Below are 16882 nucleotides of genomic sequence, written 5' to 3'. Positions count from 1 at the left end.
TTATGTGTATATTTGTATGTATAGGCTAACTGTATAGGCCAAAAGAGGATATCAGATCCCCTTGAGCTGGAGTTGCAGGCAGTTGTGACTGCCTGGTCATGGGTGTTATCTGATCCTTCGTAAGAGCAGCAAAGACTCTTAGCTAAACTATCTTTCCGTCCTCCTCTTGGTTTGAAGATTTTGACAACCTGTATCCTAACTATATATGTTATCTTTAGGGTTTTTTCCTTTGTCTTTTCTCCCAGCATCTGGTACTTTCTAGGAAGCCTTGTTCTCGGGACTGGGACGATAACTCAATCCGTAAAGTGCTTGTGGCTCATAGGATCAGGATGTGAGTTCAGTCCTCAGCACCGGCCCACTAAGTCAGGTGTGCTTCCTGGAGGCTGAGACGGGTAAATGCCTAGGCCTCACCCAAGTCCTAGCGAAAGACTCTTCTCAAAGGCAAGGGCAGACACTCCTGAGAAATAAACACCCAAGATTTACCTGTAGGCTCCACACAGCTAAAGATTACAAATTGAGCGGGCAGTAGTGGCGCGCGCCTTTAATCCCAGCACTCGGGAGGCAGAGGCAGGCGGATCTCTGTGAGTTCGAGGCCAGCCTGGTCTGCAAGAGCTAGTCCCAGGACAGGCTCCAAAGCTACAGAGAAAACAAAACAAAACAAAACAAAAATGTGTGTGGTATAACTGTGATCATCTAGCATCTCCAAAAATACTGAAAATCACTCCTTGGTGTTGCCATCTCAACAAAGCTCAGGCCTTGGTTTTCCTGCCTGTGTTCTTTCTGTCTGGATTCAGCGCTCTAGAACTGTTTTCGGACTACCTTTGTTATATATGCTTTATTCCATATTGGTCTGCACTTTACCCGTATCTCCTATGGTAGAGTCAGTTTCCCTCCTGTCCCAATACAGTGTTTAGACCTTGAAACTGAAGTCAGTTTTCTGTATAGTACAGCGGGGTAACCAGTAAAAGCACTCTGAACATAGTCACGTGTTTTTAGCTTGCAGCTTTTTTTCTCTAGCTGTTACCACAGGACCTTTCTCTCCAGAGGACCGCAGAGTAAACATTCAGTACACATGAAGTCCAATGCCATTCAAGCCTCTCCCCTGATTTTTACTGTGTTAGAGCAACAGCATGAGTGCATTTGTTTTCTTGACATTCAGGTAGAGACGTATAAATTAGTATCATGTATCTCTGCATACTTAATCCCTATTGTTGCCCTGACGTAAGGTAAGCTTTCTACCAGCCAGACTGGTCTGTTATGCTGTTCCCGAATCTTTTATTTCCATTCTTCTCTGGTTGTCCCATCTGGAATGCCTTTGCCACTCACCCTTCTTCTAGTTGTACACATACTGCCTTCACTAAACATGTAGTCTTTGAACGTTTACTAAATGTATATCATATAGCACTTATTTTGTGGTTGATTGGAGGGCATTATTTATGCATTCACACATCCAAGTATTTTTTATCACCGTAATATAATCATTAATAATTATTAAGTTAAATCAGCAGCCCCCAAAATAAACTTTCAACATCAGAATCCCATCACCAATTTTCCTTCTTGGTTTTTTTTTTATGTGTCCTTTGTGTTTTTAGTCAGGATCTCTCTCTATAGCACAGGCTGGTCCAGAGCTTTCTGATAGACCAGGGTATCTTTCAAAACCTCATGACAAACCTCCTGACTCTGCTTCCCAAGTGCAGGAATACTAGTGTGGGCCACCCGGCCAGGTTCTAGCCTCTGTTTGCACACAGGCAGTTGTCCCTTGAAGTTTTCAGATTGTACATCTAAAGGTAGAGAGAGGTTGAAGTACATTTTCTGTTTTTAAAGATTTATTTATTTTATAAAATATTTATATTTATAATTTTATAGATATTTACTTTTGTTTTATGAGTATAAATGTTTTGCTTGCATGTTTGTGTATCCTGTGCATGCCTGGTGCCTGTGGAAGCCAAAATAGGATGTCACCCTGGACCTCCAGACCTGGAGTTACCGACAGTTGTGAGTTGTGATATGGATGCTGGGAACTGAACTTGGGTCCTCTGAAAATCGAGTGCTCTTAATCACCAAGCCATTTTCCCAGGCCCTGAACTAAATGTTCTTAGTGGTTCTGTGTTCTACTAAAGAAAAAAAAATGGAAAAATGCCGCCCTCCTCCCCAGGCATTTCTTTTTCTGGGGTTTTTTGTTTGCTTGTTTGTTTCTCTGTATAACAGCTTTAGCTGTCCTGGATCTAGCTCTTGTAGACCAGGCTGGCCTCGAACTCAAAGAGATTCTCCTGCTTCTGCCTCCCAAGTGCTGGGGAATAAAGGCCCTGCACAGCCACCACCCGACCCCCCAGGCATTCTTAAAGATAGATTTTGAATGTAAAACAGTTTGTTCCATAACAACTGTTATGATTAAAAAAATAAATAAACAAAGATGGGGACTTAGTGGTTACAAATGTGTTTCCTCTTGCAGAAGTCCCTGGACAGTTTCCCAGCCCCTGCACAGTGATTCACAACAGCCTATCACTCCAGTTCCAGGAGATCCAGCACCCTTTTCTTGGCCTGTCTGCAGGCACCAGGTATGCATTTTGTACACATACACACATTAAGGCACATTAAGGATAAAGCATTGAAAAAATAAAGGAAAGGGTACAATTGAGATAGATGCTTAGATACAATTGAAAAAGATGGCATTTGAATAGAGCCCTAAAGGAGGTAACCAACTAGGTAACCTAGCAGAAAAAACTATAGTCAAAGGCCTTCACAGAGCTTTATGGAATGAATCCAAGTAATTAGAGAGGAAGTTAGGGAACAATGGGTGGGGATATGGGCATAAAGGCTAACTAAATCAATAGAAATTTTTTAGTATTTTCTGTTGAGTATGAGATGTAAAAATATAACTTGGTTATTATAACATAGTGGTGGAGTCCTTGTAACTAAATTTTGAATTTTATGTTACATTTCATCTGGAACAGAATATATACCATCTATGCTAATTATTTTGTCTTAGAGTTTGTAATTCTGATTTACTTTCCTTTTTTGGCTTAGGTAAATTAGTACAATGGATTTCTCCAAGCTACCTAAAATACGTGATGAAGATAAAGAAAGCACATTTGGTTATGTACATGGAGTCTCAGGGCCTGGTAAGTAATATATAGTCATCTAAGAGGAAGGATGCCTCCCTGCGAGCAGCATCTTTCCAAGGGCCGTGGGGAGAAACAAGTTCCTACTGACTCACAGAGATGGGTTGCTACTCTAAGATCTTGTAGTGACTACGAAGGGGTGTAGCCATCATGGTGGGTCCTCAAGCACTAATCACGTTCATCGGTGGTCTGTCGTTGAGATCCAGTTTTGGGATACCATGCTTATTAGGGAAACATAGCTTCAATTTTTTGTTATTGTTGTTAAATTTGAAATTTAAAAAGCTTTAAGGTTTGTAACATTTAATACACAGTACCTTGATGTATAATAAATGTTCAGTTGATCTCTATAATGACGTTCAGAGAGTTTCTTTGTAATGTTAGCATGTCTTTGTGTTTATACATCGATCTGAATGACTATTGCAGGTTTATCTCACAACTGACTACTAGAAAGAAAGAAGTCTGATGGCCTGATACTGAGAATAGAAAGCAGTTTTAAATTTTGTATATATCCATTTGGTCAAACTTTGTATTTTAAAATAATCTTCTCATTTTAGCATTCATTTTTTTGTTGAATATCCCACTAATAAATGTGACTTGCAGTTCCCTGGGTACAACTGCTCATTGTTAATTTTGTTAGTGACATAAAAATTCATTTTTCCTATCATACCATAGTTATTGTCTTCTTATCACAGTGAGCGTGATGACAGCTTTTTGGTGTTTCACAGATGAAGACTTAATTTATGTGCCCCACTTCTCTCCAAGAATTTAATGAGCATAGGCTCATTGGCAAGAAGTAAAGAGTACACATTTCATTGTTTTTGATCCCTTTTAATTCCTAAGTACTTCTTAATAGAGAAGTGGTTCCTAACACTGTGACCCTTTAATACAGTTCTTCATATGGTGACCCAACCATAAAATTATTCCATTGCCCCTTTATAATTGTAATTTTGCTACTGTTATGAATTTCACTGTAAATATCTGATATGCAGGATATCTGACATGTGACCAAAAGAGTTGCAACCCACAAAAAAAATAATAGCCTTTGGGATTTATGAAATAGGATTTTTAAATTCACTCTTTGATATTTCCAGACATTTTAATCCTTCTTGTATTGTATATACAGAAGTAAATAGGAAACTAATAGATCTTCAGTTTTCTAGAGCAAGTTAATTAGCATTTATTCTTTTCCACTGCAGCAGTTCCTATCACATAGCTGTAATCAGTTGTATTGCAGGCGAAGTATTAAGAATGGGTTCGCTCTTATGCATTTCTACAAATGGGGCACCCTTCTCTTCCCTTTCAGAAAAATAATTTTTGTTTGCTAGACAGCATGGTCCAAAATAGCAGCAAGTTCTAATTCTGGCTCCTGCTTGTGAGTTGAAAATAGAGGTCCTTTCTTTTTTTGGTAAGATTTATTTATTTATTATATATACAGCATTCTGTCTGCATGCATGTCTGCAGGTCAGAAGAGGGCACCAGCTCTCCTTACAGATGGTTGTGAGCCACCATGTGGTTGCTGGGAATTGAACTCAGGACCTTTGGAAGAGCAGCCAGTGCTCTTAACCTCTGAGCCATCTTTCCAGCCCTAGAGGTCCTTTCTTAACTGAAAGTTTATACAGGGGTGGAGGCTGGTTATAAACATCCTATTCTTTAATAGAAGGAATTAATTATGTACATGTGGGGCAGTGGTGTTATTTTTAGGCAGATTTCAAATAACCTGGGCTGGTCTTGAACTTGCTATATACATACATACATATACATATTCTGATCGTGGCTCTGCTTCCCAAGTACTAAGGTTGCAGATGTGTACCATCTGACTATGGATAAAATTCTTCTTTAATCCTCGAATTAACAGTTTGTTGAAGGTTCTAAAGGTTCACATCTAAGGAAACTGTGGAATCACTTGTTTAAAGTAATGAAAAGCAAAAGTCTTGCTTTATTGTTATCTGTCATGGGATAACAGCACAATAGACTGTTTACTGTATGACATTCGGAAGCTCTTAATTCCAGTGTAAGGTGTTTGCTTGCTTGTTTGTTTCTGGTTCCAAAAGCCTTCATCGCATGTGTAAAGTAACGTGGGTTGTTCAGGATGCACTGCAGCACTGTGAGGTAAGCGCCTTCGTGTGAGACTTCAAGCGCTTAAACTGGTCTGCTTTGTGTTGCATTGATCAGTGACCTTAGCCTAAAAGTTTATTTTGTCTCCTCTGTGACACTTACTAAAAGTATGTCTTTATGTGAGACCGTAAAGGTTGCTCCATGGTGGGAGTTCTTCTTCCTTATGAATAAATGAGAAGGCGTGCTACCGGATTTATTGGATGCTGAAATTATTTGTAATTATTCACAGAACTTTGGGTCACCAGTCTCTTGTTCTTTATAGTGGTTACAGCCTGTGACATGGCGGGTGCGGCTATGTATGAACTGGTGAGAGTGGGTCACAGCGAGCTGGTTGGAGAGATTATCCGATTGGAAGGTGACATGGCCACCATTCAGGTGTATGAAGAAACTTGTATCCTTTTTTTTGTTCGGTTTCTGCCGCTTTCTGTGTGTCAGGGGTTTTAAGGTTTAAGGCAAAAGTAGAAGCAGTAATAACCAATGATAATGCATGAGTGATATACATATCATAAAGAAATATTCAAGAAAGAACTACTGGGAATTATGCTCTTGCTTAAGAAGCCGGAATTGTATTCTGAATTTTTATTGCTCTTAATGTTTGGTGTCACAAACTTCAGGAAGGACAGTTGTAAATTTATTTAGAAGATTTTATATTGCAGAGGAAAGTGTAAATGGACTAATAATATTGGCTGATGTAGTTAAAATTACCTAGTCATGATTTTTTAAAAAATAGTAAATATAGATCATTTCACTGTTCTCAATCTTTAATGGATAATATATTACAGCTTTAGCACTAAGAAGTTCTTGCTATTAGGTCGCTACTATATTGACTTTTATGCATAATTCCTATTTCCAATTTTCTGTGAAAATAGAGGAGGGGCTAATAAGATAGTGGAGCATGTAAAGATGCTTGGCGCCAAATCCAACAAGATGTCTGAACCCTGGAACTCGTGCAAAGGTGGAAGGAGAAAACTGAGGGTACAACGCTGTCCTATCCTTCCATGCCTGCAGTCACATGCACACATGATAAACCAATGCTAGAAACATTTTTTAAATAAAAATGTAAAGAAATATTCTGTAATTCTCTGTAAACCTCACAGAGAGTTGGTCTTTTGGAAATTCATATATCTTTTAACTTAATTCTCAAGGTCAGCATTAATTCTTTGGGGTTTTAAGCAGATTTTGTTTTCTTGCTCTTCTAACAAGCATGCTTGGAAATAGCTAGCTTCCCTGTAGGAGTAGTTGGTGCTAATGTAAAACCGAATTATCTACGAAGGAATTGAAGTCTCTGGTTCATGTGTGTGCAGGTACGCATGCATGTGAGGACACATGTGGCTGAAGATCAGAAGGTAACCTCATGTGACACCCAACATTATTTTTGAGACAAGAGCTCTCATTTTGCATGGAGCTTGCCAAATAGGTTAGACTTGCTGGCTCTCCAGCCCCAAGAACCCAATTCTGCCTATCCAGAGCTGAGATTTAATGTACTTTTTAACATGGATGCTGGAGATTGGATTCAGATCCTCATGCTTGCAAGCACTTTAATAACTGAGATCATGGAAAAATGTTAATGATGTAATCTAGAGAAAGGAATACTTTTTTGAGAAATTCTTTGAATGCATAGGTTTAATAAAATTCAAATCAGATACTGATAATGAAAATACATGTTATAGAGACCCTTCTCCTGTAATTCATAGATGTTCTTACTCCTTTTTTATAGCTACATATAATTCTAGCATATAGGATTATCATGATTCTGTAATCAATAGTATACATTTTGATGATTTATAATCTTTTTTAAAAATGTTACAGTGTAACCATTTTTAATTTTGAGAGATTTTTCTAAATTATTCCCAGTGAAGTATTATTAGTTGTACTGTCAACAAATGCTATAAAACAAGGAAGATTCACTATCAGTGCTCAACTTTAGACTCTTCTCTTTCTAAATCATCTCCTTAGCTCTCAGAATTTATATTTTTTGTCTAAGTATCACTATTGGTTACAGAAGACTGCTGTTGTGCAGTGTTGTTCACAGTGGAGCAGGAAGGAAATGCTTTTGCTCCTGTTCTTCAGCCTGTGACTCTTGAATTGCAGAGGCCCTTGAACAGTTGCAGTAGTAGACTCGGCAGTGCCCAGGACGCGCCGAGGCTCACACAGGAACGTGAAGATACTTCATCAGACATGACTAGCCGCTTACAGTATTTGGTTGCATTATATTCTTGTCACTGACATCATGAATGTTTACAAGGCTGAGCTTTTGTGGTTAACAGACTTAAAATCAAGGTGGTAGACAAAAAATGCAGTAGGTTTCCAATCTTACTGAAAGTCCTACAGTATCCCAAAAAATACATACACCCTTCTCATCATTAGAATTGTGGTTGTTTAGGAATGAAATTAATTCTTTTTGTTTCCAGTTTATTCATTATTCTTTCGTTGATATCAGTTGTTAGGATATACACACTTATTAAACTCTTTGGATATGATCATAGGTATATCTTTTGTCCTTAGAAACTGTAAAATATTACTGAAATATCAAGTCTATGGGAAACCTTGGGAACTTATATCTTATCTCCTTAAATGTCATGCCCCTTTTAAATGGTTACTTCTATTAATAGTATCTTCCAACTCTGTTTTACATTTTCCTCAACTGCTGTTTCTAGCTGGTGTCTCTGTTGGAGACCCTGTACTCCGCACTGGGAAGCCTCTCTCAGTAGAGCTTGGTCCTGGCATCATGGGAGCCATTTTTGATGGTATTCAGAGACCCCTGTCAGATATCAGTAATCAGACCCAAAGTATCTACATTCCCAGAGGAGTAAATGTGTCTGCTCTTAGCAGAGATATCAAATGGGAGTTTACACCGAGCAAAAATCTACGGGTATGTCTGTGTAACCAGGAATTTCTAAAGTTGGTGAAAGACTGAAATGTGTATTTAGTAAACTATTTTATACTCTTAGTCTAAATAAACAAACCATGGATGTACTGTCCAATTTTTAATGCATTTATTGTACATAGACTAATGCTTTATTTATGTTAGGCAAATGCAAAAGTAAGGGTAAGTCTCCTTGGTTTACTCAAGTATTAAAAAGTGAATGCATTTGTTCCTTAGGTTGGTAGTCATATCACTGGTGGGGATATTTACGGGATTGTCAATGAGAACTCACTCATCAAACACAAAATCATGTTACCCCCACGCAACAGAGGAAGTGTGACTTACATCGCACCACCTGGGCATTATGACGCCTCTGTAAGTACTACTTGGGTTTTGTCCTACACAACAACTTGTTCATATATGGCAGTTACCAGCAGTTCCGTTCCCTAAAACCATTAAAACATTTCTAATAATTTAAGTTTTTTTATTTGTTTATTCATTTACTTTCCTTATTTTTATGATGGTAGGGAACAAATTGAGCCTTGCATATGCTAAGTAATCATTCTACCACTGAGCCATATAAATTTTTAAGAGTGATTTTGTTTTGACCTGGACTTGAGAATACAAGAAACAGAGTGTACCTTTTAAAAAAGAAGTATGACATTTTCCTATCTTTTTAACTGATAGATTTGCCTAAATCTTATATTCATTAGGATTAGAATGAACTTTGATTTTAACTGTCAATTAGTAGTCACATAATTATTTAATAGATTGTGTGAATTATTACTTTAAGTGCACTGCTGTTTTATTTCTGCTTAGCGACCGCACCTCAGCCTACTGATATTTTAACTACTCTCTATGCTCCAGGACCCACAGTCTTACCCCACTGCCCACAAGGCCTGTTGGGATTTCAGGTCCCCCCAGGCAACCAGAATGGCTATTGTTTTATCTAAGTTGTTCTATTTACAAATAAGGACTTGAGCCAGGCGGTGGGGGCACACCTTTAATCCCAGGAGAAGCAGAGGCTGGCATATCTCTGTGAATTCAAGGCCAACTTGGTCTACCGAGAAAGTTCCAGGACAGGCCTCAAAGCTACAGAGAAACTCTGTCTTGAAAAACCAGCCCCCCCCCCCCCAAAAAAATAATAAGGACTTGAGAGTCAGATGGTGGGATGAAAACCTGCTAGATCAGAGAAGCCAAGAACCAACCAGCCAACCCAGCTAGAGGGTAAACCTCCCCACACCTTCCCAAACCCAAAAGACTGTGAAACTCTGAAGTCCTTTCCTCCTCCTTCCTGTGTCTGTCCATATCCTAGGTCCCCTGGCTCATTCTTGTCAGCTAGTCACTGACTCCACCCTCTGATCCCAGGTTCATTTATTAACATTGAATGGCGTTTCACAGCACAATCAAATCTCCTGCACCAGTGTGCCATTTTATTTATGTCACGTAGTGTCAGATACAGTAGACTCAGCAGTCTTTGAATCTGAAGATAATTTATTGAGAAGACCATGATAACATGTAATAACCCCCTAGTAAAATGCAAATAACCAGTTTTTCAAAAACTATTTGCCGAAAATAAGTGTGTGCTTTACAGCATATGGGAACATGGGTTGGTTTGGTGTTCTAAGACAGCTCTCTAGAGCTGTTCACTAGCTTAAGAGATTCGCCCATTCCCAGTGGAGGAATTGCTGTAAAACAGACCGTTTGTGTGTTAAGCAAGCTACAGGTTTCTCCTGAAATTTGGAATTCTTTGAGAAGAATTGAAACAGTCTCAGTGTTCATAGATGCTGTCATATTATCACTTCTTTTTTAAACATATTAATAAAAGTTAACATTAAATTTTGGGTTGATTTGGTTTGGTTTTTTGGATTTTCAAGATAGGGTTTCTCTGTCTAGCTCTGGCTGTTCTAGAACTCCTTCTGTAGAGCAGGTTGGCCTCAAACTCAGAGATTTGCGTGCCTCTGCCTCTCTAGTGCTAGGATTAAAGACGTGCGCTATAGACAGAGGCTGCTTGTTCGTTTCCTGGCTGCCTAGACCCGAAATAATCACACAGGAACTGTATTATTACAACACTGCTTGGCCTATTAGCTCACGCTTCTAATTGCCTAGCTCTTATATCTTAAATTAACCCATTTCTATTAATCTGTATATTACCACGTGGTTATGGCCTACCGAGTGAGGTTCCATCCCCTGTCCAGCATCTATCTCCTGAGGAAGCTACATGGCTTCCCTCTGACTCCGCCTACTCTCTCCTCTATCTGCTTGGAATTCTCACCTTGTCCTGTTCTGCACTGCAATAGGCCCAAACCAGCTTTATTCATTAACCAATGCTATTCACAGTATACAATTTATGTAGCTGCTTACTGTGTCATGTGCTCCTTTCCAAAAACCTCTTACCACACTTTTTTTATTAATCAATGAACTAGTAGTACACCCAGGATAAAAAAGCATGGCCGTATGTAAGACACATAATAGAAAGTGTGCATCTCCCTTCTTGTCCATAGCCCTGTTCTGTCACAAGAGGAACTGGGGCTGCTCACATTTTGGGAGAACCATTCACAGATTTAGCCACCCTTAGAATTCTACTGTTTTTGTTTTTTACAGGATGTCGTCCTGGAGCTTGAATTTGAAGGTGTGAAGGAGAAGTTTAGCATGGTCCAAGTATGGCCTGTGCGTCAGGTCCGGCCTGTCACAGAAAAGCTACCAGCAAACCATCCTTTGCTTACTGGCCAGAGAGTTCTTGATGCCCTTTTTCCGTAAGTTTGATATGTTCCCCCGTTTGCCCTCAAGTTACTTACTGCATGTATCTGTCTTTTCATAATCATTGCAGATATGAGTTCTCTGTATTTGATACTGTGACAGGTTTTATCTAGGCCAGGGTAACAATGGTGAATTAGGTACCTCTGTTGCCAATACTTAAGACTCCATAGTCACAAATAGCATTATTTTTATAAACTTACTGAAAAATAAAATTTCCAGAAGACTCTGTGGCAAAGCATGTAACTATCCTTCCTAGAATTAATAGATTGGCTTTCTATTGTTAATTTCTAAAATCAAATGGCCTCTGTATGCTGCCAACAGTGGTATTGTAGAGTGTGCTCTTTTCTGTTTCCTTTGCTAGACATGAGGCTTCTGTATTCTGCTGTGCTTTTTACAATGCCCTCACCATTTAGTTTTCAGAAAAGACTGGTTTCTTCCTCAACCTCACATCACTAAACTTATTTTTTAAAATAGCGGTACTTACAGTGACTGAGCAGGCACTCTGCCACTGACCCAAGTCCCTAGCCCTCTTACTGAGTCTCTACTTTCCCATAATGAGCTCTGTCCTCTGACTCTTTCTTTCTGGTCATTTCTTCCTGACTCCATATCCTTCATTATTCATATTAGACTCTACAAACTTTTTCTTATTAGTAGTTCCTAGTAGTGTAGAAAAGCTGTGTATTCTGTCAGACTCACCTAGAGCTATGAGTCAGTCCCACTGTTTGCTGTGCTTTGCACAGACACTGAGAAAGACCAGATGATCTGTAGTAATGGATTTCTGCACACTCTGCTGTGCGGCAGTCCTTCTGTCCCTGCTTGTGGTCCTCTGCTGCTCTCAGCAGCTTTTCAAGTATTCGACTCCATTCCTCCTCCTTCCCCTTCCTCCTTCACTGTGGCGCTCCTTCCATTTCCCACCATGAACCCCTAGTGCACATTCCTGTCTGTATCTTCCTCCTTTCCCCTTTTGGAGTTGATCACATCTCTTGGCTCCCCAAGGACCTCTCCCTCTTCTGCCTTTTTGTATAAGTATCCAATTTAGTGAAAAAGGAAGGGAAGAGGACAAAAAGGTATGCTTTGCCATGTTTATCCTGTTCTGTCGACTACTTTCCCTGCATCTTCATGGCCAAATTGGAAAAAAAAACACTGGGTACCACCACTCCTCTCACCGTGCAGTTCCTCCCCTGCCCTTAGCATTGCTGTTCCCATGTCTGGTGTCACCCGTGTCATCATTGTCCCCACACTTGGTCAATCAAGAAATAAATTTCAAGCTTGGGGTGGTGGCACATATCTTTAATCTCAGCACTCAGGGAGGCAGTGACAAGCAGATCTCTGTGAATTATAGGCCAGCCTGGTCTACAGATTTCCAGTACAGCCAGGGCTATACAGAGAAACCCTATCAAAAAAACTATAAAAAAAGGAAGTTCAGTATTTTTAATTTCTCACGACTTTGAGTATTTATTGCCTTGCCATGAAATCCCGGCTCTCACCTGCTCACAACTCCTGTAAGCTTCAGTATTTCTTAGGCTTTTTCTCATCCCATATCATACCTCTTTTAGGATGACCTTATTATTTCTTCTGACTATATTAACTTTATGGTAAGATATAAATTTCCTAGGCCTTTTCTACCCCCTCAGGAAATATGCTGCAAATATTGTTTATAGCTTTAATCTGCATGTTGCCTTTATGTGAACAGACTTGTATAAGCATGAATGTCATCAATGCTATTTTGTTACCTTGCTGTTTTCATATAGCTCTTCCTCGGGCGCCTTATAGAATACATGTTCACTTTCCATCTACTGTAAATGATAGAGATGTTTAACCATGAGAAAATATTTGCTAATTTGCTACCTTGTTTTGGAGACAGTCAATGTCTCACTCTGAACGATATGTGATTCAAGCTAGCCTCCAATCATAGATCATCCTACTACCTCAGCCTTCCAAATGCTGGGGCTACAGGCGTGACCTACCACGTCCATCTCTTTGTTGTTGTTGTTGTTGTCTTTTAGGTGTGTTCAGGGAGGAACTACTGCTATCCCAGGTGCTTTTGGCTGTGGAAAGACAGTGATTTCACAGTCTCTGTCCAAGTACTCCAACAGCGATGTGATCATCTATGTAGGATGCGGTGAAAGAGGAAATGAGATGTCTGAAGTTCTACGGGACTTCCCCGAGGTCTGTCTGTAGAAAACTTCAAATAATTCTCTAGAGAAAATAACGGCTCACCAGCTGTCATTGGCAATTAATAGTTTTATGCTGGGTAAAGAACAGTGCTTTCAGTTTTCAAGATGTTTTTGAAGAATTTTAAATTAATATTCATGATTAATTTGTATATTTAAAGAAAAAGGAAATGAATTCTTTGGAGTTAAACACCTAAAAGTTTCTCATCTTTGTTCTCACATGAGAGAAAGATAAGACGGATAAAACAATAAGATGTTTATATTTAGCTGGGTGTGGTGGCACATGCTTGTAATTCCTGCACTTTGGGAGGCAGAGCCAAGAGGGTCAGTAGTTCAGGGTTAGCCTGGACTACGTGAGACAGTGTCTACAAAAGAAACCAAACATTTAATTGTCTAAGCTTTACATGGGCTTTGTGATCTAGGTTACTCTGGTAACATTTCCTTTTTCACAAAATAATGGGTTTCTTTTGTTCACTTGTAATTGTCCATTTGTCAAACAGCATTGTGGGCCAGGGAAGAGGGTTGGCATGATGGGGGACGTTCTTTGGGAATTATGACTGAAAGGATTAAGCATGAACAAGTTATAACTTTTTAAAGGGGGGGAGAAATCGGAATGTTGAAATGTTATACTTAGAAACTGGGGGATCACTAATGGATTTCATACCCTCAGCTCACTATGGAAGTTGATGGTAAAGTAGAGTCAATCATGAAGAGGACAGCACTGGTGGCCAATACCTCCAATATGCCTGTAGCTGCAAGAGAAGCCTCTATTTACACTGGTGAGTTAGGAGTTGGAATAAAAGAACTTAACAGCTCATTTAAAACACTAGCACCCATTTTTTTCCTTTGCTTTTTTTTTTTACAACTTCATCCTAGAAAACTCCCATCTAATCATATTGCTAGCTTTTAAGAAATGTCTAAATTATTTATTATATGTATCATGAAAATAAGTGAGTATAAAATTTTTTAAAAAATTTTTATGTGTGTGTATCACATGTATGTGTATGCTCAGAGGACAGAGGAAAGTGTGAGATTCCCTAGAACTAGAGTTATAGGCAGTTGTGAGCTGCCCGTCTAGGTCCTGTGGGCAGAACTCAGGTCCTCTGCAACAGCAGTGCAAGTTCCTAATCTTTGAGTAAGCCATCTCTCCAGACATTAGATGGTTGTAACCCGGTGGCATCGTTGTCTTCTTTACCCCCTGCTCTCCCCTACATCCCCACCCCACCTTTTGCTGTTGTTCAGCACATCCAGGGCCTTGTGCATTCTAGACAAGTATTCATGAGCTATGTCCAAGCTTCCAGTTCTCTTAATGAGCATAAAACAATACATTTGCCTTCTCTATGATGATTCATCTTACTATTAGTTTATATTTTAACATATTGTACTATGTTTAAATATGTTTATGCCTCTATAATTATTTTATATATACATTTTTATTGATATTTATTGAGCTTTACATTTTTCTCTGCTCCCCTCCCTGCCTCTCCCCTCCCTGCTTCAATCCTCCCCCAAGGTCCCTATGCTCCCAATTTACTCAGGAGATCTTGTCTTTTTCTACTTTCTACTTCCCATGTAGATTACATCTATGTAAGTCTCTCTTAGTGTCCTCATTGTTGTCTAAATTCTCTGGGATTGTGGTTTGTAGGCTGGCTTTGCTTTATGTTTAAAAACCACCTATGAGTGAGTACATGTGATAATTGTCTTTCTGTGTCTGGGTTACCTCACTCAAAATAATGTTTTCTAGCTCCATCCATTTTCCTGCAAAATTCAAGCTGTCGTTATTTTTTTATGCTGTGTAGTACTCCATTGTGTAAATGTACCACATTTTCCTTATCCATTCTTTGGTCGAGGGACATTAAGGTTGTTTCCAGGTTCTGGCTATGACAAACAATGCTGCTATGAACATAGTTGAGCACACATCCTGTGGCACAATTGAGCATCCTTTGGATATATACCCAAAAGTGGTATTGCTCAGTCTTGAGGAAGGTTGTTTCCTAATTTTCTGAGAAATCGCCATACTGACATCCAAAGGGGTTGTACCAGCTTGCATCCAACCAGCAGTGCAGGAGTGTTCCCTTTACCCCACAACCTCTCCAGCATAAGTTGTCATCAGTGTTTTTGATCTTGGCCATTCTTACAGGTGTCGGATGGAATCTCAGAGTTGTTTTGATTTGCATTTCTCTGATGACTAAGGATGTTGAAAATTTCCTTAAGTGTCTTTCAGCCATTTTAGATTCCTCTGTTGAGAGTTCTCTGTTTAGGACTGTACTCCATTTCTTTATTGGATTATTTGTTCTTTTGATGATCAATTTCTTGAGTTCTTTGTATATTTTGGAGATCAGACCTCTGTGAAGATCTTTTTCCATTCTGTAGGCTGTCGTTTTGTCTTGTTGACCATGTTCTTTGCTTTACAGAAGCTTTTCAGTTTCAGGAGGTCCCATTTATTAATTGTTTCTCTCAGTGTCTGTGCTGCTGGGGTTATATTTAGGAAGTGGTTCCCTGTGCCAATGTGTTCAAGTATACTTCCCACTTTCTCTTCAATAAGGTTCAGTGTGGCTGGCTTTATGTTGAGGTCTTTGATCCATTTGGACTTGAGTTTTGTGCATGGTGATAGATATGAATCTATTTTCATTCTCTACTTGTTGATACCCAGTTATGCCAGCACCACTTGTTAAATATGCTTTCTTTTTTCCATTTGATATTTTCTGCTTCTTTATCAAAGATCAGGTGTTCGAAGATGTGTGGATTGATATCCGGGTCTTCTATTCGGTTCCATTGGTCCTCCTGTCTGTTTTTATGCCAATACCAGGCTGTTTTCAGTACTGTAGCTCTGTAGTAGAGTTTGAAGTCAGGGATTGTGATGCCTCCAGCAGTTCTTTTATTGTACAGGATTGTTTTGGCTATCCTGAGTTTTTTGCTTTTCCATATGAAGTTGAGTACCATTCTTTCAAGGTCTTTGAAGAATTTTGCTGGGATTTTGATGGGCATTGTGTTGAATCTGTGCCTCCATAATTATTTTAAGGGGCATAAAAGATAAGAAATTTTGTATACTTAGTACAACTTTTCATCTTTGCTCTTTCATTCTGTTTAGCACCTTCATTTCTCCATTTTCAAGAATTATTGTTCTAAAACAATAGGTATAATATTAGCCGGGCGGTGGTGGCGCACGCCTTTAATCCCAGCACTCGGGAGGCAGAGGCAGGCGGATCTCTGTGAGTTCGAGGCCAGACTGGTCTACAAGAGCTAGTTCCAGGACAGGCTCTAAAAAAGCTGCAGAGAAACCCTGTCTCGAAAAGCCAAAAAAAAAAAAAAAAAATAGGTATAATATTATGTAGACTTTGGCTTTCCTATCTGGAGCCAGGGTTCCTTGGCTCTGCTGTGGCTAGTTTCTTTCCTTATTTCTTGTTCAACTAAACCTTTCTTTTGGAAGTTTTTTTTTACTCCAAGGAATATCTCTTTAAGTTTGAGGCCTCATAGCTTTTTCAGGACATGAGACAGTACTGATAACTTTGAGACTTCTCAGTCTCTGAGTGTATCTTTTATTTGGAAGGACTTTTTGGTTTCTTGAGACAGGGTTTCTCTGTAGAACTGCTCTAACTGTCCTGGAACTAGTTCTGTAGACCAGGCTGGCCTCACAGAGATCCACCTGCCTCTGCTTCCTGAGTGCTGGGATTAAGGGCATGTGCCCGACTTGGAAAGACTTGAAAATTGTGTCTGAAACCTTTTCTTCCACTAGACATACTAGATCTTCTACCTGTACCATTTCCCATCCAGTCCTTTTCTTTAGACTTTCATATATCCACAAATAAATGATGTATTGGTGGAGACAGTTCATTTGTTCCCGG

At 39.3% G+C, this 16882-nt stretch overlaps 1 protein-coding gene across 1 annotated transcript in view; it reads left to right on the top strand.

Moving 5' to 3' along the window:
• The window catches only part of Atp6v1a (ATPase H+ transporting V1 subunit A), a 55140-nt gene that overhangs the window by 17989 nt on the left and 20269 nt on the right, over window positions 1–16882 (top strand). The window contains exons 2-8 of the mRNA XM_038344650.1: window positions 3028–3122; window positions 5500–5628; window positions 7895–8109; window positions 8341–8478; window positions 10708–10859; window positions 12870–13032; window positions 13708–13816. Of these exons, the coding sequence (XP_038200578.1) occupies window positions 3041–3122; window positions 5500–5628; window positions 7895–8109; window positions 8341–8478; window positions 10708–10859; window positions 12870–13032; window positions 13708–13816 (988 nt within the window). The 5' untranslated portion in view covers window positions 3028–3040. The remainder of the gene's footprint in view (window positions 1–3027; window positions 3123–5499; window positions 5629–7894; window positions 8110–8340; window positions 8479–10707; window positions 10860–12869; window positions 13033–13707; window positions 13817–16882) is intronic.

Source organism: Arvicola amphibius, chromosome 10 (genome assembly GCF_903992535.2).
Source record: "Arvicola amphibius chromosome 10, mArvAmp1.2, whole genome shotgun sequence".
NCBI classification, from domain to species: Eukaryota; Metazoa; Chordata; class Mammalia; order Rodentia; family Cricetidae; genus Arvicola; species Arvicola amphibius.
This window is presented reverse-complemented; position numbering and strand designations above follow the sequence as displayed.